This window comes from Hyla sarda, chromosome 6, assembly GCF_029499605.1.
Source record: "Hyla sarda isolate aHylSar1 chromosome 6, aHylSar1.hap1, whole genome shotgun sequence".
Taxonomy (NCBI): Eukaryota; Metazoa; Chordata; class Amphibia; order Anura; family Hylidae; genus Hyla; species Hyla sarda.
Genome location: NC_079194.1, coordinates 70,935,590 through 70,958,969, shown reverse-complemented (window position 1 = coordinate 70,958,969; position 23,380 = coordinate 70,935,590). Strand labels below are relative to the sequence as shown.

The window sequence follows — 23,380 nt, the reverse complement described above, 5'->3', positions numbered from 1 at the left end:
CGGTTAACTAACCGACAGATCGCAGGGTATAGGAGGAGGTGGCCGGCTTGCCACCTCGCTCCTATACGTTAGCATGGTCCTGGCTGTCTGTGACAGCCGGGATCATGCGAAATTACCGGGCGGTCGGGTCCCAGAGACCCGATCAGCCCGGTATCGCCGCAGATCGCAAGGGCGATTTCCCTTGCGATTTGCGGCGATCGCCGACATGGGGGGCCTACATGGCCCCCCTCGGCGTTTGCCCTGGATGCCTGCTGAAGGATTTCAGCAGGTATCCAGTTCCGATCTCTGCCCGTCGCGCGGCAGAGACCGGAAAACGCAAGGGCGTATGGATACGCCCTGGGTCCTTAAGGCCCAGGGTGTGAGGGCGTATCCATACGCCCTGGGTCCTTAAGAGGTTAAGGACTCAGGGTTTTTCAGTTTTTGTACTTTCGTTTTTTCCTACTTACCTTTTAAAAATCATAACCCTTTCAATTTTCCACCTAAAAATCCATATTATGGCTTATTTTTTGCGTCGCCAATTCTACTTTGCAGAGACATTACTCATTTTACCCAAAAATGCACGGCGAAACGGAAAAAAATCATTGTGCGACAAAATCGAAAAAAAAAAAATGCCATTTTGTAACTTTTGGGGGCTTCCGTTTCTACGCAGTGCATATTTCGGTAAAAATTACACGTTATCATTATTCTGTAGGTCCATACGGTTAAAATGATCCCCTACTTGTATAGGTTTGATTTTGTCGCACTTCTGGAAAAAATCATAACTACATGCAGGAAAATTTATACGTTTAAAAATGTCATCTTCTGACCCCTATAATTTTTTTTATTTTTCCACGTACGGGGCGGTATGAGGACTCATTTTTTGCGCCGTGATCTGAAGTTTTTATCGGTAGGATTTTTGTTTTGATCGGACTTTTTGATCACTTTTTATTCATTTTTTAACCCCTTAAGGACTCAGGGTTTTTCCGTTTTTGCACTTTCGTTTTTTCCTCCTTACCTTTTAAAAATCATAACCCTTTCAATTTTCCACCTAAAAATCCATATTATGGCTTATTTTTTGCATCGCCAATTCTACTTTGCAGTGACATTAGTCATTTTACCCAAAAATGCACGGCGAAACGGAAAAAAAAATCATTGTGCGACAAAATCGAAAAAAAAACGCCATTTTGTAACTTTTGGGGGCTTTCGTTTCTACGCAGTGCATATTTCGGTAAAAATTACACCTTATCATTATTCTGTAGGTCCATACGGTTAAAATGATACCCTACTTATATAGGTTTGATTTTGTCGCACTTCTGGAAAAAATCATAACTACATGCAGGAAAATTTATACGTTTAAAAATGTCATCTTCTGACCCCTATAACTTTTTTATTTTTCCACGTATGGGGTGGTATGAGGACTAATTTTTTGCGCCGTGATCTGAAGTTTTTATCGGTATGATTTTTGTTTTGATCGGACTTTTTGATCACTTTTTATTCATTTTTTAATGATATAAAAAGTGACCAAAATACGCTTTTTTGGACTTTGGAATTTTTTTGCGTGTACGCCATTGACCGTACGGCTTAATTAATGATATATTTTTATAGATCGGACATTTACGCACGCGGCGATACCACATATGTTTATTTTTTATTTTTTTTACACTGTTTTATTTTTTTTATGGGAAAAGGGGGGTGATTCAAACTTTTATTAGGGAAGGGGTTAAATGACCTTTATTAACACTTTTTTTTTAAATTTTTTTTGCAGTGTTATAGGTCCCATAGGGACCTATAACACTGCACACACTGATCTCTAATGCTGATCACTGGCGTGCATTAACACGCCTGTGATCAGCATTATCGGCGCTTGACTGCTCCTGCCTGGATCTCAGGCACGGAGCAGTCATTCGTCGATCGGACACCGAGGAGGCAGGTAAGAGCCCTCCCGGTGTCCGATCAGCTGTTCGGGACGCCGCGATTTCACCGCGGCGGTCCCGAACAGCCCGACTGAGCAGCCGGGTCACTTTCACTTTCACTTTAGAAGCGGCGGTCAGCTTTGACCGCCGCTTCTAAAGGGTTAATACCGCACATCGCCGCGATCGGCGATGTGTGGTATTAGCCGCGGGTCCCGGCCGTTGATTACCGCCGGGACCGACGCGATATGATGCGGGATCGCGGCGCGATCCCGCTTCATATCGCGGGAGCCGGCGCAGGACGTAAATATACGTCCTGCGTCGTTAAGGGGTTAATGGTATAAAAAGTGACCAAAATATGCTTTTTTGAACTTTGGAATTTTTTTGCGCGTACGCCATTGACCGTACGGCTTAATTAATGATATATTTTTATAGTTCGGACATTGATGCACGCGGCGATACCACATATGTTTATTTTTTATTTTTTTTACACTGTTTTATTTTTTTTATGGGAAAAGGGGGGTGATTCAAACTTTTATTAGGGAACGGGTTAAATGACCTTTATTAACACTTTTTTTTTTATTTATTTTTTGCAGAGTTATAGGTCCCATAGGGACCTATAACACTACACACACTGATCTCCTATGCTGATCACTGGCGTGTATTAACACGCCTGTGATCAGCATTATCGGCGCTTGACTGCTCCTGCCTGGATCTCAGGCACGGAGCAGTCATTCGTCGATCGGACACCAAGGAGGCAGGTGAGGGCCCTCCCGCTGTCCGATCAGCTGTTCGGGATGCCGCACATACCTCATATGTCTATGTAAAGTGTTCGGCGGGCGCAGTAGATGGCTCAGAAGGGAAGGAGCGACAAATGGTTTTTGGGGGCATGTCACCTTTAGGAAGCCCCTATGGTGCCAGGACAGCAAAAAAAAAAAACACATGGCATACCATTTTGGAAACTAGACCCCTCAGGGAACGTAACAAGAGGTAATGTGAACCTTAATACCCTACAGGTGTTTCACGACTTTTGCATATGTAAAAAAAAAAATTATTTTTTACCTAATATGCTTGGTTTCCCAAAATTTTTACATTTTTAAAAAGGGTAATAGCAGAAAATACCCCCCATAATTTGAAGCCCAATTTCTCCCGATTCAGAAAACACCCCACATGGGGGTGAAAAGTGCTCTGCTGGCGCACTACAGGTCTCAGAAGAGAAGGAGTCACATTTGGCTTTTTGAAAGCAAATTTTGCTCTGGGGGCATGCCGCATTTAGGAAGCCCCTATGGTGCCAGAACAGCAAAAAAAAAACACATGGCATACCATTTTGGAAACTAGACCCCTCGGGGAACGTAACAAGGGGTAATGTGAACCTTAATACCCTACAGGTGTTTCACGACTTTCGCATATGTGAAAAATATATTTTTTTGTTTTTTACCTAAAATGCTTGGTTTCCCAAGATTTTTACATTTCTAAAAAGGGTAATAGCAGAAAATACTCTCCATAATTTGAAGCCCAATTTCTCCTGATTCAGAAAACACCCCATATGGGGGTGAAAAGTGCTCTGCTGGCGCACTACAGGTCTCAGAAGAGAAGGAGTCACATTTGGCTTTTTGAAAGCAAATTTTGCTCTGGGGGCATGCCGCATTTAGGAAGCCCCTATGGTGCCAGGATAGCAAAAAAAACACATGGCATACCATTTTGGAAACTAAACCCCTCGGGGAAAGTAACAAGGGGTTAAGTGAACCTTTATACCCCACAGGTGTTTCATGACTTTTGTATATGTAAAAAAAAATTATTTTTTTTTACCTAAAATGCTTGTTTTCCTAAAAATTTTACATTTTTAAAAAGGGTAATAGCAGAATATACCCCCCAAAATTTGAAGCCCAATTTCTCCCGAGTACGGCGATACCCTATATGTGGCCCTAAACTGTTGCCTTGAAATACAACAGGGCTCCAAAGTGAGAGCGCCATGCGCATTTAAGGCCTAAATTAGGGACTTGAATAGGGGTGGACATAGGGGTATTCTACGCCAGTGATTCCCAAACAGGGGGCCTCCAGCTGTTGTAAAACTCCCAGCATGCCTAGACAGTCAGTGGCTATCTGGCAATACTGGGAGTAGTTGTTTTGCAACAGCTGGAGGCTCCGTTCTGGAAACAGTGGCGTACCAGACGTTTGTCATTTTTATTGGGGAGGGGGGCTGTGTAGGGGTATGTGTATATGTAGTGTTTTTTACTTTTTATTTTATTTTGTGTTAGTGTAGTGTTTTTAGGGTACAGTCGCACTGGCGGGGGTTCACAGTAGTTTCTCGCTGACAGCTTCAGCTGCAGCAGAAAATTTGCCGCAGCTCAAACTTGCAGCCGGATACTTACTGTAATCCTCCGCCCATGTGAGTGTACCCTGTACGTTCACATTGGGGGGAGAAACATCCAGCTGTTGCAAAACTACAACTCCTAGCATGTACGGTATATCAGTGCATGCTGGGAGTTGTAGTTTTGCAACAGCTGGAGACACACAGGTTGTGAAACACCGAGTTTGGTAACAAACTCAGTATTTTGCAACTTTGTGCCTTCAGCTGTTGCAAAAGCTACAACCCCCAGCATGTACGGACAGCGGAAGGGCATGCTGGATCTTGTAGTTATGCAACAGCCGGAGGCATACTACATTGGCTCAGGATGCTGGGGATTGTAGTTATGCAACAGCTGGAGACACACTGGTTTGCTACTTAACTCAGTGTGCCTTCAGCTGTTGCAAAACTACAACTCTCAGCAGTCACCGACAGCCAACGGGCATGCTGGGAGTTGTAGTTATGCAACCACCAGATGCACCACTACAACTCCCAGTATGCACTTTAGCTGATTGTGCAAGCTGGGAGTTGTAGTTATACAACAGCTGAAGGTACACTTTTCCATAGAAAGAATGTGCCTCCAGCTGTTGCAAAACTACAAGTCCCAGCATGCCCATAAGGGCATGCTGGGAGTTGTGGTGGTCTGCCTCCTGCTGTTGAATAACTACAGCTCTCAGCATGCCCTTTTTGCATGCTGGGAGCTGTTGCTAAGCAACAGCAGGAGGCTGTCACTCACCTCCTGCTGCTGCTCAGGGAACAGGTCAGTCCCGCCGCCGCTGTCGCTCCTGGGGCCCCGATCCCAACAAGGACGCCGGGGATCGGGGTCCCCAGCACCCGGGGTCTTCTGCCCGCACCCGCTCACGTCCTCCGGAAGAGGGGAGGAGCGGGTTGCGGGAGTGACACCCGCAGCAGGCGCCCTGACAGGCCCCCGGCCGACGAATCAGGGCAATCGTGAGGTGGCACCAGTGCCACCTCACCCCTGCTGGCTCTGGCTGTTCGGGGCCGTCTCTGACAGCCCCGATCAGCCAGTAATTCCGGGTCATCGGGTCACTGGAGACCCGATTGATCCGGAATCCGCCGCAGATCGCTGGACTGAATCGCCGACATGGGGGGACATAATGACCCCCCTGGGCAATATGCCGGGATGCCTGCTGAACGATTTCAGCAGGCATCCGGCCCCGGCTCCCCTCCGGCTAGCGGCGGGGGCCGGAAATGCTCAGGGCGTATCCATACGCCCTTGGTCCTTAAGGACTTGGAAACGGGGGCGTATGGATACGCCCTATGTCCTTAAGGGGTTAAAATGGTCATCTTCTGACCCCTATAACTTTTTTTTTTCTGTGTTCAGGGCTCTATGAGGGCTAATTTTTTGCGCCATGATCTAAAGTTTTTAGCGGCACCATTTTTGTTCTTATCAGACTTTTTTATCACTTTTTATACCACACTTTTTGTGGTATAAAAAGTGATCAAAAATGCGCTATTTTATACTTTGGAATTTTTTTGTGCGTACACCATTGAACGTGCGGTTTAAAAAACGGTATATTTTTATAATTCGGACATTTCCGCACGCGGCAATACCACATATGTTTATTTTTATTTTTATTTACACTGTGTTTTTTTTATTCTTGGAAATGCCGGATGATTCAAACTTTTATTAGGGGAAGGGATAATTGAAAGGGTTAATAATTTTTTTACACTTTTCTTATGCAATATTATAGCTCCTATAGAGGGCTATAATATTGCATTAACTGATATTTTACACTGATTGATCCATCTCCATAGGAATGGATCAATCAGTGTTTTTGGCAATTGAATGCTCAAGCCTGGATCTCAGGCTTGAAGCATTCATTCGGCGATCGGACAGCGCAGGAGAAGGTAAGAACACCTCCTCCTGTGCCGCGGCATCCCGAACAGTTCCCTGAGCTACCCGGGCACTTTTACTTTCGTTTTTAGACGCGCGGCTAAAGGGTTAATAGCGTCATGGCTCCCAGTCCTGCGATATAACGCGGGGTCACACGGTGACCTCGCATCATATCGCGGCGGGCCCGGCGTCATAGTGACGCCGGGATCCACCTCTAATAGCGCGCGGCACTGATCGCGGTGCCGCGCGCTATTAGAGGCGGATCCCGGCGTCACTATGACGCCGGGCCCGCCGCGATATGATGCAAGGTCACCGTGTGACCCCGCGTTATATCGCAGGACTGGGACCCATGACGTATCCATACGTCCTGGGTCCTTAACAGGTTAAGGGAAAGATTCCTTCCCAAGAATATTTCCTTGGGAAAGTAAAAAATAAAGAAGTATATATATATCATTTTTAAAGGGGAAGGATATTTATTTCGTATTGACTCTTTAATGATGTTACATCGGCATGAATAATGTTGCCTGACTGGTGAGCTCCCTTATTTTGTGGAATATGTTGTACGGTGAGGTCCTAACCGCCAGTTCTCTTGCCATCCTAGAAGAAAAAGAAAAAGAGGAGAATTTATTAAATAAACAATGACCCTCCTACTCAAACTAGGGGAATAAGACACGGATTATGATCAAGCATTATAGATTTGGGGAGTAACGGTAAAATCAACGTTAAGTCCCTTAGGATGCAGGGACTGTAAATCAAAAATCCATTTTAATTCCCTTCTTTTGAGGACACCTACTCTACCGCCCCCTCGCCTCAATGGTGGAATGTGATCTATTAAAACAAATTTTAGATCCTTTTCACTGTGTTGTGCCTCCACAAAATGCTTGGATACTGGAAGATCCATGCGTTTTTTTCTTATTGTGTAGCGATGCTGATTGAATCTAGTCTTGAAATCCCATGTGGTCTCCCCAACGTATAGGAGACCACATGGGCAAATCAAGACATAGATCACAAAATTGGAAAAGCAAGTCAAGTAATGTTTCAAACGATATATCTTTCCTGTATTTGGATGTGTAAAACAGGAGTCTTTGATCATATGACTACAGTTTACACATTGTCTACAAGGGAATGAACCCTTGTTTGCGACAGTTAGATACATCTGAGGATCTGGTTTCAAAGATACTTCTGATTTTACTAATTTATCCTTGAGATTTGAGTTCCTGCGGTAAGACCTCAGGGGTCTAGAGTGGAATTCTGCAACGTTGGGAAATCCCAGTGTTTACTAAGTATTTTAGATAATTGATTTGAATGCTCTCCGTACGTAAACACAAAAGGAATCCTGCACAGGGAGGAGATGGCTATGTGGGACATGATCTGGTGAGAACAAGTTTTTTGTTCTCCTTATTTTTTTTTTTTACATCCGTGGATCGGTGAGGTGGGGGGCTGATTTTTAGGGTGAGGCCCCTGTAGCTATATAGCTATCTTTCTAGCTACAGTGCTTCCTACCTGACTACCAGGCTAAATAGCTACCCACCTGACTACAAGGCTATATAGCTACCTACCTGACTAAATGGCCACCTACCTGGCTACACAGCTACCCACTTGACTACCTGACTACATAGCTACTTACTTGACTGCATGGCTATATAGGTACCAGCCTGACTAGCTGGCTACATAGCTACCAACCAGACTACCTGCTACATAGCTGCCTATCAGGCTACATAGCTAGCCACCTGACTATCTGGCTACAATAAGCTACCCACCTGATAACCTGGCTACATAGCTACATACCTAGCTACAGAGCTACCTACCTACCTACACACCTTACTGACTGGCTAAATAGCTACTTATTGACTATCTGCTGGCTACCTACCTATATAACTCCTTACTTGGCCACATAGCTATCTAGTCAGGTAGGTGGCTATGTATCCAAGTGGTCAGGTGGTTAGCTATCTACTTGACTACCTGCGCTGGTATTTTTTGGCCTTTGTATACTTTTGGTCTGTGTATGGTGACTGTATAATTGTATTATGTGTGGTGAAAGATATTTCCTCCTTGTATATTGGTATTATTGGTCATGGAAAATTATCCTACCTATGTTAACATGTTTCACCCCCCCCCCCCCCCCCCCACAATCAGACATCTAATCCCCTATTCTTTATATAGAAGATAGGAGATAAGATGTCTAGAAACGGAGTACCCCTTTAAGTACAAGACAATGTTATCCTTCCTGCTATAAGTGCTGTAAGAACATAAAGTGCAAATTGTAAGTAACTGGAGAATAAACATGGTCAGATCCTCAGTAATCCCTGGACCCAAATCTTATTGTTTTGCAGATTTTCACTGTGATTTCACTATAGTCAATGAGGTTTTATTGTATTGGACTTGTAAAGGAGTGGCTGCAGCCATCTTGGTTGTGAACTCCACCCATCTGTCCAGGGTTCATATTAATAATAGCAGAGTAAAGCTGGATCCAACATGAGAATATTTTGTAGCCTACACCCTAGTGGGGTGACACTGTTTAGTGTAGGTTCCCATCATATACGAGATCTGATCGGCAGCACACTGCAAGTGCTTATATGACATATTTGTAGATTGGGGACGTGAATTATTGGATGAGAATATGTGCTGTGGAATTCAAGTCTATTACTATAGTATATAGAGCAGTAACACAGTTCAAAATAGTTCATATATCCAATATTCACATATGTCTTAGCGTTTACAAAGTGCTATTGTATTCTCTATGGGGGAGATTTATCAAAACCTGTCCAGAGGAAAAGTTACTGAGCTGCCCATAGCAACCAATCAGATTGCTTCCTTCATTCTTCAGAGGCCTTTTTAAAAATGAAAGAAGCGATCTGATTGGTTGCTATGGGCAACTCAGCAACTTTTCCTCTGGACAGGTTTTGATACATCTCCCCCTATATGTTGACACAAAAAATATAAACCATCCTACAAAAAAAAGTTCCATGGAGATAAAAATACAAACATATTTAATACTTTTATTGTTAAAATTATTAAGAATAAAATTTTGCTGCCAACCTAATCATACCGACCCAGAGAAAGTCATGTTATCTAAAGCGCCAGTTGAGACTCCAAAATTTCCCAAATTTTAACCTCCCTGGCGGTATGATTCTGTCTGGAAATGTGTACCAAAAGCGGTACAATTTTTTTAAACTGAATTTCACATCTCCCTCCGCCCATTTCACATCTCCCCCGTCACATTCCCCTCTCCCTTGTCACATCCCCCGTCACATTCTCCCCCCTCCTTGTCACATTCTCCCCCCTCCTTGTCACATTCTCCCCCTCCTTGTCACATTCTCCCCCCTCCTTGTCACATTCTTCCCCCTCCTTGTCACATTCTTCCCCCCTTGTCACATTCTTCCCCCTCCTTGTCACATTCTCCCCCCTCCTTGTCACATTCTTCCCCCTCCTTGTCACATTCCCCCCCTTGTCACATTCTCCCCCTTCATGTTACATTCCCCTCCCCTTGTCACATCCCCCCTTCATGTCACATTTCCCTCCCCCCCTGTCACATCCCCCCTGTCACATCCCCCCCCCCAGTCACATTTCCCCCCTTGTCACCTTGTCTTGTCCTGCAGCAAATACACTAGGTTTGCCGGCAGATTTCAAACCTAGTGTATTTGCTGCAGAACAAGCCCTTTCCCCTTCAGCCAATCACAGGCTTTACACCACTGCGGCCTGTGATTGGCTGAAAAGTGAAAGGTCCTAGAAGATGAATAGTGAAGAGAGGACACCCCGGACCGCACGGAGGGGAACGACATCTGCAGGGACCGGGATTAGGTGAGCCAAAGTTTTTTTTATTTTACTACTTCTTTCTTTTACACTTAGCTCAGTGTTTGGCTGTTCGGGCATGCTGAGAGTTATAGTTTTGCAACAGCTGGAGGCCCCCTGGTAGGGAAACACTGACTTTTAGTATTTTTCTTTACCTGCTCTGGCCGGCCCCCGCAACGGGAGACGACCAGAGCAGATAATCGCATGTTTTCCCGGGGGGCTGCATCGCTATATCGCATTGCTTTTGCAATATATCGTGCAGCCCGGCCGGGAACTCTGCAATTCTACCCCGAGCGTGACTCGGGGTTACCGATCCTGGCAGGGAAAATTAACCCCGAGTCACGCTCGGGATTACCGCTCAGGAGGTTAAGACCAAAAAGAAAATGCTAAATTGCTATCTTTTTTTTTTCTTCCCAAAAATGTAATAAAAGTTAATATATATATATATATATATATATATATATATATATATATATAAAAATATATATATATATATACATACACTAATAAAGCCTTGTATGGAGAAAAGGGGAATATGTTACACTGCCCCTTGGTGATGTCTCAGCTGACATAGTGACTATTATGACATCACCGAGTTTCTGACAAGGAATCAGTGGTCAGGAGCTGTAGATCTCTTTGTGAGAGAAGTGATAGGAGAGAGAGCATTGCTCAGTTCTTTTTAGTGTGTTTTGTGCATTTTGGAAATGATTTTCCAGTTATTTTTCTTTGTGTGTTGGATGTGCGTTGTCAGCAGCCGTCCTCTGCCTCCAGTTGAGGAAAATACCATCATCCCTCATTCTGGAGATGACGTGCCCACAGACAGTGCCAAGGACCAGGGACTCGTGAGTAAGTATCCTCCTCTATGTGTATAGTAGGAAATAAGATAAATACCTGTTTTAATAACATGATTTTGTGTTTTTTAGGAATCCGGAGATCAATTGCTTCACAGATTCAAGATCTAAGCAATCGCTTCCAGTATATCCCACGAAGCGTTATTATCGGCACTCCGTTCTTGATGCTGTTCCTGGCCCTGCTTTGCTGCTATAGGTAAGTAATATTTCACATTATATAAATCCAGTTCACTCCCTCTCTCTATATCTAGTATAATAATAACATTGTGTTTTTTACAGCATCTGCCTGGATCCTCCAGAGACCTGAGGTACCATCCACCTCCTGACTGATCCCCCGGATATGACCTCGGCTATGTTTTATGGACCATGATTCGGCATCATTCTGACTGATCTCCCGGTGACGACCCCTGGCTACGTTCCTGAATTATTTTATTAAAGAAATTTTTGGACCAATCAAATGGCTGTATTGATGTTTCTGCCTATTATGGCCTTCCTCAAAAAGTTCTATAACATATGTAGTAAAAACAATGATGAACGCACCCCTTGCATCCACAATGAATAATGTCACACACAGATTTGCGTATGGTCTTAAGCTCTTAGGGGGACATGTATCATTGCCTTTAGACTAGTTTTCCCGTCTACCGATTTTGCGCAATTGCGTTTTTTTTGCATTTGGGTTGCGTTTTTTTTTGGTGGATGATTTTCTAAAGTTGTCACCATTTTGGTGTACCGTAGACAACTTAATCCAGTGGACTGTTATTTATCATTTGCGCTCAAAAAATTTAGACCTTTTTTTGGCGCAATTGGGTTATTTTTGTCAAAATCGTCTAAAAATCTACGAGTGGTAGCAAGGACACGTAGAAAGTGTCTGATGCTCCACTGTTTAAAGGCAAGCAAGCATGGGTGTTGAAATTCATTTTTTTGTGCAAGTGTCTCTAGAATATGTGATGTAATTGGCCAGTGCTTTCCGTTATTTCCGTTTACACTTAACAAACTTTTTTTTTTCAAAAATATTTTTATTTTTTACAAACATAAAAAAATAAAAAAAACATATTCCAAATTAACTACATTGTTATTTCACAATGTAGTCAGCATCCTTTTTTTTACATTCTCAACATGTACTTTTACTATTTTGACTATTTTCCCACCAAACCATAAACATATGTGAATCTGTTGGTCGTCTTAAGAACACAATTTTAGTGTCTGCACAACAGACACGATTTCCTAATCTATAATCAGCTGACCTCGAATCTGTGCCGAAACATGCACGTATTCATTAACTATTAGTGGACTGCTGACCTGATTGTAGTTTGCTAGGGCATACAATATTTTTTGGGTCAACTCATGTCTGTTTTTCCATATGGACAGAAAATGATGGTCTGGCATGATTTCCACTCTGTGTCAAATATCTCACATGCTGACAACATTTCATGATCAGAGGGGGAGATTTTACTAAACCAGTGTAGAGGAAGAGTGGTGCAGTTGCCCATAGCAACCAATCAGATTGCTTCCTTGATTTTTCCCAAGGCCTCGGCCAAATTAAAGAAGCAATCTGATTGGTTGCTATGGGCAACTGTCAAACTTATCCTTTGCACAGGTTTTGTTAAATCTCCCCCTATGAGGGAGATTTCTCCAAACCTGTCTAGAGTACCATTTTTTGCTTTTCACCTAGCAAACATTAAGATTGCTTATTTCATTTGGAAAAAGGCCTATGAAAAATGAAGTAAGCAATCTTTTTGCTAGGGGCAACTGGCCAACCTTTACTCTGCACAGGTTTGGAGAAATATCTCATGTCCTTCCTAGCAGCCTATAATCCGGTCCGCAGTACCGTACTAGTTAATGGGTGCGGACATGTCCCAGCACTGATCTGATTTCAGCTGATTTTAACTTTGGAAATCGCATCTGTTCAACAAAGAATAAAATTCTGCTGTGAAGCCAGCCTTACAGATTGCGGGGGACTGATCACTGTGTCACCCATAATCTCTTGTATGGGGCTCTGGCATTACGCAGGAAGGTGGTGTGTCTGTCCCCAGCATGATGCAGTGTACAACACTCCACACCATATATACTCTCCCGATACATGGAGTGGCGTGTCATGCGCAGCATCATTCCGGCCCAAAACGCTATCTTCATGTGTAGTACCAGGGCCCGTACAGGAGATCACAGTAGTTGTATCCGGAAGAAGGATTAAACAGTTAACCTAAAAGATACAGACAACAAAATCTCCAACATATGTAAGTAGTTTCCCATGCGGTTTTTACAGATATGTGACTGCATACGTCAGGGAGAGGAGGAACCGGTCCCTGCCGCATGCGGTCCCGTATCTCATATAGTTCTATGAGCGACCGGAGACTAACGCTGCCTCCGGTCGGCTCCGATTTGTAAACATATGCGGTTTCTAACCGGACCTTAAACCGCAGTCAACTGCGGTTTAAGGTCCCTTTAGAAACTGCATACGTTTGCAAATCAGAGCCGACCGGAGGCAGCGTTAGTCTCCGGTCGCTCATAGAACTATATGAGATACGGGACCGCATGCGGCAGGGAGCGGTTCCTCCTCTCCCTGACGTATGCGATCAAGTATCTGTAAAAACCGGGTGGGAAACCACCCTAACACTGAAACGTGTATATTTTTGGGGTGTTTTACGGATTCAAAACATTGCATTTTTCTTCCAAAACAGTAATTCGAGCAAGCACATGGTCAAGTTTTGCATTTATTTTCTCCTCCATTTTTTGGATTAAGGTGGACATTTGGCTAGTTAACTCTTCTTGCATTTGACATAGCCTCCGATCCAGAAATCTAATAGTTTTGGTTTCTGGATTCTCCCTTTGTGGCTCTGGAAGTTGTTCAAATTTTTCACTATCAATGGGTTGCAAATGCAATGTAAAATATTCTGTTTCCGGGCAAACCAACATTTCCTGTGAAAGAATTAGACACATTTTGCATCAATAATGTCCTTCGTCAATTTAGGATGTTGCGTTCCTGGTAAATTGTACATATTAATATAATAAAGTGGATTACACATTAGAGATGAGCGAACTTACAGTAAATACGATTCGTCACGAACTTCTCGGCTCGGCAGTTGATGACTTATCCTGCCTAAATTAGTTCAGCTTTCAGGTGCTTCGGTGGCCTGGAAAAGGTGGATACATCTCCTAGGTCTGTATCCACCTTTTCCAGCCCACCGGAGCACCTGAAAGCTGAACTAATTTATGCAGGATAAGTCATCAACTGCCGAGCCGAGAAGTTCGCTCATCTCTATTACACATCTTGCCCCCAAAACATTGTTGAATAGTTAATGCTTTTTGTGTAATCGATAAACAAGTGATGGCCCTGACACAACTTTTCATTTTTTGCAAAACTTTTTACCGGTGTTTGCAGCCTCAAAGTGGGGCTCTTGCGTGAACCCTGATTTGAGCAATCAAATGTGGACAGCAAGGTCAACATATTTTTAGTTCGGAGATCGAATTGATTTTCCCTTCCAATACTTTGCATCTGATATCTCCTTTTCTCCCATTTAGATTTTCTCTGTGTTATCTATAATCTGCTAAGTAATGATTATGTTTTGTATTTGGAATCTAAATTTTCCCGACTCAGAAAGGTTTTAATTGTAATAAAAATAGAAACACAAGAAGAAAACTTTTACGTTGGTTAATTTACATTAACCACTTAGCTACTATCCAAAGGAGAGTGGCCAAGATGCCTAATTATGTGTGTTTGCAAGTTTGTGCCACAAGGAGGTCACTAAGCCGGACTCACCTGATTCTCATCTGGCTTGTTGCAATTGCCACTAACACTTGGCTCCTCCTCATCTGTACATTTTGCCTGCAACTGTGTGTCTTCCTTTGGCTCATGTTCTGAAAATTAGGATTGTGGATTATATATTATTTATTTGAAAGGATTGATTAACTAACCACTTAAAAGATTGGCAAAATACGTTACCAAAATTCATATGCATTAATGTTTAAGCCATGTTGATTTTTCTGAAATACGTTAACCATTTCTGGGAATGTTTTTTCGCCTTAGTCTCAGTCAGATTTCCACACTGTGAAGGGTGGTTCATCATCAGGCATTACATCATCTCAAGCCATAGAAGGGAGAAATTCCTCACTTACTATGATACACCCAGGCCAGACCAGTTCACTGTGAAATGAGATAGGATTGGCTAAGGCTGCACACACCATCTCTGCACTAATAGCTTTTGGACTTCTGCCAGGCAAGCAGGAGTCCAAAGTCAGGACAAGAGATGTGTGGAAATGTGCTCGGGACCTGGAGGGAGACACCTGTTGTTCCATTTCTTAAATAGGTCAAACATATGTCCAATGTTTTGTGCCTTAAAAATAAGGCATTGTTACTAAGTAGAAGTGACCCAAAGGCTTTGAATCCCAAACATTTTGTGCCGCAAAGTTAACCTTTTAATTAATATAATTGTTCCCATCCAAATTCGATTGGCGGGTTTATCACCTGTAGGGCACACAGCTATCCTGTACATGCCACTGGAAGTCTGCATGAAGCGTTGTTTGAACTTTCTCACTGGAATTACCAGCCAACATACACCCTACATGCATCTATCTGGGATATACTTCAAAAGAAGCTTCTTTATTTCCAGCAGCATGAGTGAACATACAAAATGGTGCAGGTGGCCAGACAACCGCACGAGCAACGCCCGTTTTGCACGTAAAGTGCTTCTTCCAGTTTGTTGTCGTACTCCCATATCCTCCCTTAAATACCTGACCCTAATCCTGACGTAAAACAGAGGTGGGGACTAGCTAACAAGCATCCGCCGCCCTAACATTCCTCATATATTACGTCATACAAGTGCGCTCACGATGCTCCGTTGCTGCGGATACGAAAGGGACGCACACGCTGGTGCCGGAAGTGACGTGGATAAACACTCCGTCAGCTAACCTGTCGTGGCTTCCCCCGTCTCCACAGCAACTCTGCATCATGTGACATTCTTCGCACTGCGGGAAAGGAAAAATAAGAAGGGGGATACATGGTGGGGGTGTGTTGGCCGATGCACCGTGTCCCTTTGTTGGAACCCTTAATGCAGACTTACCTTACATGACCCTGTACAGGAGCTAGCGGGGTTAGCAGGATTGGAACACCCACAATCACCTACTTAACCTATCTACTTTTGGGAAATTCAAAAGTGTGGGTTTTCCTGAAAAACTCCTTTAAACTTAAAGATTTCTTTTGACACCTTAACTCCACGAACATGGCCCCATAGTTCAGAAAACAAAGTAATCCTAACTAGTTTCCCCAACCCAACAAAAACTTGGCTTACTTACTTTTTAACAATCACATTTGAAATTAAAAGAGTGCGTCAAATTTGTGCTTATGGGCAACATCTCCTTTTCACATGTTTTTAATGAACTCCCCTAGGCTTTACTTCCCTGTTTTGCCTAATTTTCTTTTTTTTTGTCAGTGTTACTTAGCATAATATATGTACTTACCTTCAGCAATCTGTCGGCGAATAGACCCCAGTCTACGAGTTTTGCGAACCTTTAAGTCGGAGAACCGTTTTTTTACTTGTTTGGAAGTGTGGAATGTTCCATATTTTTCCTTAAGATAGGTAGCTACTTGAGACATTATGTCATGTTTTTGCTGGTTCACCTGCCCTCTTGGGGCACGTGTGGCACTCAACTCATCAATGAGCCGAACCATATCCACAAGTTCTTTATGATGGAAGGTTTGCCCCCGTTGTCTGGCATTTGTGGACTGTCTTTTCTCTGAAAGAATGAAAAGTGGAATCATGAAATATCTGTTATATATGTTGTGCTTCTAATTTGTTACATATTTTTCTAAGCTTTTTAAAAGCCAAAATACCCACACACAGAGGAACAGTGTTGGACTTGACAGTAGCAATTTTTGGGCAGACCACCAACCCAAATGTTGCAATGTCCAAATGAAATACTCTTGCTCTGCACATGTTTAAAAATTGGCAAAAGAATAGGTCCAACACATATTTTACTCCCATATCATGTACAGTAACCTCCCGACATGCGATGGCCCCGACATATGATCAAATCGACATATGATGGCCTCTCAGAGGCCATCGCATGTTGATGTCAGCATCGACATACGATGTTTTTAGATGTCGGGGCCATTGCATTAACTGCTATCCGACAGCCCAAAATGCTTAAGCTGCTGTGGGATAGCAGTTTAAGCATCCCCGGCAGCTTCACTTACCTAGCCCCGCTGCTCCAGGTCCTCTTTGCGATTCTCTGGCGTCTCCTGCAACTTCCCCCTGGTCCGAGCCTCGCTTTCTGGTGTAGTTATTACATCGCTGCGCATGCCGTCCCGGCGCAGCAACGTAATAACATCACCAGAAAGCGAGGCACGCACCCCGTAGAAAATGCCGGAGATGACGGAGGACCCCGAAGAAGATGACGGAGCAGCGGGACAGCAGCAGGAACCCATGGGACAGCATCAGGAGCGGTGAGGACGCTGTCAGGAGCGGCGGGGACAGGTCAGTATATAATGTACTTTTTACATTGCAACAATCCCTCAACATACGATGGATTCAACACACGATGGGTGGTTTGGATAAAATTACCATCGGATGTTGAGGGACCACTGTACTGTTTCTACACTTGTTACAATTACTTTCTCTGTTTTTGAACACAGCCACATTCCATGTTAAATCTGAGTGTACGTTCATCTAAATGGATACCCAGCAGATTTGATGATGTTTAGCTGCCAATTAATGACCACTGTATGCTGCCTTTACATGTGCCTGCTTGGATTGTAACGGTATGTTCCCACTACGGACTTTGCGCGGAATTCCACAATCGTAAGTCCGTGTTGTGAACATTACATTATTGCAAATGGGTCTCCCCGAGACCTGTTCACACTGTGGAATTTCATTTGTGCAATATTTTGCCAATGAATGTAAAGCACAACAATAACATGTAATTACAGTCAATGTTGATGGGGCAGTGTGGCGCGGTCCTAAAGCGGCCGCCTGGCAGTCTGAATCTCCGCTGGCTGAATTAAGCTATTGGAGATTCTGTTCACACTCTGAAGAGGGTGAACATAACCAAAATAGGTAGCACCAAGCAGACCCACTGCAATGTGCGAGCTGCTGTGTGCATGTGCAGTAGCCTCAAACATTGCCTCAGCCATCTGCCTAGCTACACATTGTTGTAGCTTTTTACAAACCGGTACAGAGTAGAAGTTGACCCGTTTCAAAGCACCACCAATCAGATTGCAGTTTTCATTTTAAACAATGCCTCCACCAAATTCAACCATCCCGAAAAAAAATTTCTCCGTCAAACTGCGAAATTGGACATCTGGGCAGGTTTTTAGTCATCTCCATCTATGTGTGCGAGATTTTGGCATGTGCCTTGCCTCGCACATTGGTAAAGTGTGTCAGCTTATCGTGGTCATTTTAGGCTTCAATCAAGCACTTACACATGCTGCGTAACATCACACGACCATTTGGAGTTTTTGTTTTGTGTTGTATGAAATAATGTTCTCATCTCAGTATGGAATGTAGCCTACCTGACGTGACACTTTTGGACTGCTCAGTGCGTGGTTGTTTGGACATCCTCACCCACGTTTTTGAATTCTTGACAGATCTGAAATATGATACCAAAGAAGATCAGGCATGGATTTATCTGACTTAAAGGGAAGTAAGAAACATCACAGTGTTCTATGTCTGAAAACATGTCTCCATTAATATTTGTAAAATTTACCCTAGCCATATGTTCAAATTTTTTAGGGTGGGTCCAAGGCATTGGGCCAACTGGGCAAAATTTTATGTTAGAAATTATTTTAGATGGCCATGTTTGCACTAACAAAGGTAATGTATCCTTAACCAGCTTGAGGTCTGTTTCCCAAAGCGCCACCCACCCCACCTGGAAGAAATGCTTCCCCCGCCCAGCCAGCACAAATTTGGGATCCTAAATAGTTTTACAGAATTACATTCGATCAAACTACAGGGCAGTCAAATAATGTGTTGCTAATTATTTGATGTGCATGCCAAATGACATAGGGCTACTCACAAGTGACGTCTTCTCTGAGTTGACAATCAGCTTTTCGGTTTTGGTAAACACCGAACCTGGGAGAGCACACCACAAACATTTGGTTTAAAATTCACACACAAAATGCTGCCTCTTTACCAAACCAACATGTTTTTTGCCAAAATACCTAGTGACCCTTTGTGCACGACTATCAAATTGTATGGCAACATAGGTAGCTGTATGCCCTCTATCAGGGTCTTTCTAATTAATTTTGGGCCAACAATAAAAATTAAAAATGGAGGCACTCCCTCACCACATGTGTCATTATATGTGAAGGTCACAGGACAGGGGTTATTCGAAGTGATGGGCACATCAGGGTGGCGTTAGATGTGAGGGTCACATGTAATGGGGGGCATTATGTGGGAGGGGCACATGACAGGGGTGAATTCTAAGTCATGGCCATTATATGGGCAGATGACGGGGGAGGCCCTGTCATGTGCCCCTCCGAGCTAATACCCCCTGTCCTGTGCCCCATGTCCTCTGCCACTCACATCTAATGGTACCGTCATGTTTCCCTCCCATATAATGCTTCCTGTCCTGCCCCCTCAGGGGGCATTCTACGCAAGTGGCACAGGACATGGGCCATTCTAGGTGAGGGGCAAATGTCAGGTGGTCATTCTATGTGAGGGGAACATGAGTGTCCGCATGCTCATTGCGCAGCAAGGGCCTGGGACATCCCTGCATCATGAAGATCTAATTTATGACACAGGGATATCTCTATTACACTGTCCGCCAGTGAGTGACATTGTTGACTGTACCAGTGCTCCTTCCAGGTGTCCCGCCTGTCTCCCCCCTGATGGTCTCCCTGCTTCAAACTGTCTTTAACTGACCTCCTTACTTGCATCCTGGACCATGGGATAACGAGCAGTAGGTTTTTATAATCTAACTTACCTAAGTTAATGTTATGGAGAAATGTTTTTTGCTTTTGGCTGAAACATACCTTCCTTTCGGTTGCAGCTCCGCAGTGGCGTTCTTTACTGTTTCCCAGTGGCGTCGTTGCGATCACATGTCCCCCAGGCATGATAGGCATTGGTTAACTGGTTTGGGCTCTTGCTATTGGTTGGCGCCGTGCATTAGTTTGTTTTTTTTGGCGCAATTGCGCAATTTTTAAACGGACTTGCGCCAAAAATAAAATTACCAGGGACCAAAACCCCGCGAAATAAATAAGAAATGGCGGAGCTACTCACACTCACACCGAGCAACCTGGAGAGACTGAGGTAAGGCAGCCTTCAAATGGTATAATGGGTAATCAGGCCAAAAATTGCAAACATTAACAACAATGTAGATGAGGTTTAATGTTATAACCTGTATGTATTGCTAGGCAGGGCTGCCATCCCAAATAGTGGGGCCCCTTAAACAGCTAAAGGCCTGCCTGCCCCCCCAACAAAATCAACTTATTAGGCTTTTTATCAAATGTTGATTAAATCAATAAAACTAATTTGATTTGGGTTGTGGAAGGGGGTGCTGATTAATTTACAGTAAGACGGTAAGGCAAAACTACAACTCCCAGCATGTGGGACTACATAGTAGGAGATAGTATATATCAGTGTTTCCCAATTAGGGGTGCCTACAGCTGTTGCAAAACTCCAGCTCCCAGCATGTGGAACTATATAGGAGTATGTAATATAGGCTAGACTAGATACTAATATATAGTCCAACATGCTGGGATTTGTAGTTTGCCAACAGCTGGAGGCACCCCTGGTTGGGAAACATTGACCTATACTATATATTACTGCAATTTCATCAGCAACCACCCACCCCCCTCCCCAAACCAAATCTAATTAATCTGGATTTGATCTAATTATTTTTAGCTAATTTAGTAGTTTGCTAAATTTTTCAGTTAATGTTGGGCCATGCAAATGTCTGTTCATTTTGCGATTTTGTTATAGGCAATTTTGCGGACACATTTTTTTTTTGCTGTGGTTAAAGTTTCAGCAACGTACCTTGCAATGTCCAGTAGGTCAGTAACGTATAGGCTTTTTGAGGCTTACATTCCAGTGTTACGGCCCTTTTTTTTTTTTTTGGTTTCCTTCGCCATAACTTGGTGTATTCCACAAAGATTAACATTTTTGTTTAGGGAATTTTCTTTGTTTCTTTGCTTTTTAACATCAGAAGCATTCCAAACTTGTTTTGTACTAATTTTTTTGGGGTAACACATCTTGACCAAATTGGGGAGAACTACTAACAGCATGGAACACACAGATTTGGCCCTGTGCGAGAATCCATAATAGAGCAGAGATGCATAGCGACTGGATCGAGTGCGCGCATTATTTTTACAATATTGGTGTTAGGCTTGTGCAGGATAGCAAAGGAGGAGTCTGGACCTTGAAATCCTCAGGTTAGATAAAGATTTTAGTGATATGTAGATTAGGTGAAAATGGAGTACCCCTTTAAGAAATGTTGGATCTAGCTAACCTTTTTTGATTTTTTGTTTTCTTACAGTCTCACTAAAACAAGATTACAATGGAGGCACACTTACCCATAATGATGATGTGGCAGAATGAGGAAACACAACCTCAGTCCTTAATCACAAAACGTCGTCAGCCAAGAGTGTTCAGAGAGCGTGTGGCACTCAGTTCTTTTTCTGAAATGGAGATAAGACAGCAGTTTAGATTAAGTCGACAAGCAATTGAAGAACTCTACAGCAAAATCCAACCTAGTTTGGAAAGAAAGACAAAACGTAGTCAAGCCATTCCTGGAATGACAAAGTTAATAGCTGTGCTGCATTATCTCGCATCGGGCTCCTTCCAATATTGTGTAGCTTCCAAATTTGGAATAAGTCAGTCAGCTTTCTCAAGGATTGTTCACGAAGTGGTTGAAGCCCTTTACAATGTTGTAAATGATTATATTAAATTTCCGCTAACCAGTTTGGAACAGAGGCAAATGATGGCTAAATTTTATGCAAAGGCTGGATTCCCAAACATTCTTGGCCTTATCGATTGCACACATGTGGCATTGATTCCTCCGGCCCAATTTGAGGCAATTTACCGCAATCGTAAACTTTTCCACTCCCTCAATGTCCAAATTGTGTGTGGGCCCAATTTTGAAATTCTGGATGTAGTGGCATCATACCCAGGCTCAAACCATGATTCCTATATTTTACAACAGAGCTTGTTAGGAAACATGTTTGCAAATGGTTCCTTTGGAGATGGCTTGCTTCTAGGTGGGTTCCGGCACATTTCTTTACAATCATGTAAAATGATGTTCATTCATTCATATGTGTTTGGTGTAAAGGGACTAGTTCCCTGTTTTTAGAGAGCTCTGTATTCTGAATTTTGGGCAAGTTGCACACATTCAAACACGGATAGCTTACTTGCATTGGACGAAAGTTGTCCATCGCATCTTAGCCCCTTTCCAAAGGATAGGGGATAAGATGTGTGATTTCATGTATGGTGATGCAGTTAATCCACAGGATCTCTCCTTCAGCTACCCAGGTCATCTTATGCAGCTATTGTGTGGTTTGTTGATAAGTAGTATTTTGAGCCAGATGGCCTCTACCGTTTCCACATTATTATCCTTTTTGAAAATAACAAAAAAGGGGGACAGGAATTAAAATGTTTTTAATATGGAATTATTATATTCTTGCAGGTGACAATGGGTATAGTTTGCAGTCTTGGCTGATGACCCCATACTTAAATCCTTCAACAGCTGCAGAGAAAAAGTACAATAGGGCACATGTTAAAACACGAACCCAGGTCGAGAGGCTTTTTGGCATACTAAAAAGCCGTTTCCGGTGCCTGGATATCACTGGTGGTGCCCTACTCTACAAGCCAGAATTTGTGGGTAAACTTGTTATTGCATGCTGTATTCTACATAATATTGCAAATACTCATCAAATTCCTATTGAAATAGCATCAGATTTACGCGAACATATAGCATGTCAAGGGGAATATAGACAAGAAGGCACGCATGAAGGTCGGGCAAGACAGCAGGAAATTACACATCGGTTCTTTAGAAACTAATTTTTGCAAAATTCTTTTGGAAATGTGTTAGAGCCTTTTACATATTTAATTTTACAGTAGTGTCTTTCAGATTAAATGTTACCTTGGAAACTCAGTTGGCCAGATTAAATGTTGTATTTTCCTGCTGTGGACTACTTGTTTTGTCTTGTGTTAACTGACTCCTGATTGTTCCCCCCACATTTAATTTTTGGAATTTTCTTGGTATAATTGAGCCAAAAATGGCAATCATTTAGGAATACACAACTATGAGAGACAATTAAGTAAACCTGGATATTATACTAAGGAGTTTACCTTCCCACACATTTGTTTTAATTATTTATCTTTTCTCAAAAAAATAACACACCACACAAGTTAAGACTCAAATCAGATTAGAGTTGTACATATCTGTATATATTTACATATGGTATTATATTCGCCAAAAAAAAAACATAGCAGTTATATGTTTGTGCGATTGTTTCACATTTATGGAAGCAAAAACCAAAAAAAAAAAAAGGAGGAAGATGCCTTTCTGTCTTATACATGTTGGTAAAATTTTCAAAAATAAGAAAATTAACTAAATTTCCAAGAAAAACAAAAATGCACGTGGGATAGGTAGTCATGTTTAAAGGGACATAATCTACGCCTTTTTTTAAAATAAACTAGAACAAGTCCACAAC

The 23,380-nt window shown here is 42.8% G+C and overlaps 2 protein-coding genes across 5 annotated transcripts in view; one reads left to right on the top strand and one right to left on the bottom strand.

Moving 5' to 3' along the window:
* Positions 1-13,335: 13,335 nt before the first annotated feature.
* Positions 13,336-23,380, bottom strand: part of LOC130277547 (uncharacterized) — a 32,224-nt gene continuing 22,179 nt past the window's right edge. For 2 of the 3 annotated variants that reach the window (XM_056528230.1, XM_056528229.1), the window contains 6 exons: positions 21,242-21,346; positions 18,745-18,800; positions 18,242-18,318; positions 16,192-16,467; positions 14,495-14,592; positions 13,336-13,653 (listed from right to left, as the gene is read on the bottom strand). In XM_056528230.1, coding sequence (XP_056384205.1) covers positions 13,378-13,653; positions 14,495-14,592; positions 16,192-16,467; positions 18,242-18,287 — 696 coding nt within the window. In that variant the 5' untranslated portion in view covers positions 18,288-18,318; positions 18,745-18,800; positions 21,242-21,346 and the 3' untranslated portion in view covers positions 13,336-13,377. Of the gene's footprint in view, positions 13,654-14,494; positions 14,593-16,191; positions 16,468-18,241; positions 18,319-18,744; positions 18,801-21,241; positions 21,347-23,380 lie in introns of those variants that run through there. The other variant, XM_056528231.1, reaches the window with a different exon arrangement.
* Positions 19,545-22,840, top strand: LOC130277546 (putative nuclease HARBI1). Of its 2 annotated transcripts, none has more exons than XM_056528227.1 (3): positions 19,545-19,629; positions 21,205-21,925; positions 22,351-22,840. In XM_056528227.1, the coding sequence occupies exons 2-3, from the start codon at positions 21,226-21,228 to the stop codon at positions 22,722-22,724; spliced, it is 1,074 nt and encodes a 357-aa protein (XP_056384202.1). In that variant the 5' UTR covers positions 19,545-19,629; positions 21,205-21,225; the 3' UTR covers positions 22,725-22,840. The 2 variants fall into 2 exon arrangements, with proteins under 2 accessions (XP_056384202.1, XP_056384203.1); XM_056528228.1 differs by lacking the exon at positions 19,545-19,629 and adding an exon at positions 19,741-19,979.

Excerpts from the sequence above, each read along its gene's own strand:
- LOC130277546 (XM_056528227.1), top strand. The coding sequence starts at position 21,226 with ATGGAGGCACACTTACCCATAATGATGATGTGGCAGAATGAGGAAACA. Across the intron at positions 21,926-22,350 it reads TGGAGATGGCTTGCTTCTAG|GTGACAATGGGTATAGTTTG; the intron begins GTGGGTTCCGGC and ends ATATTCTTGCAG.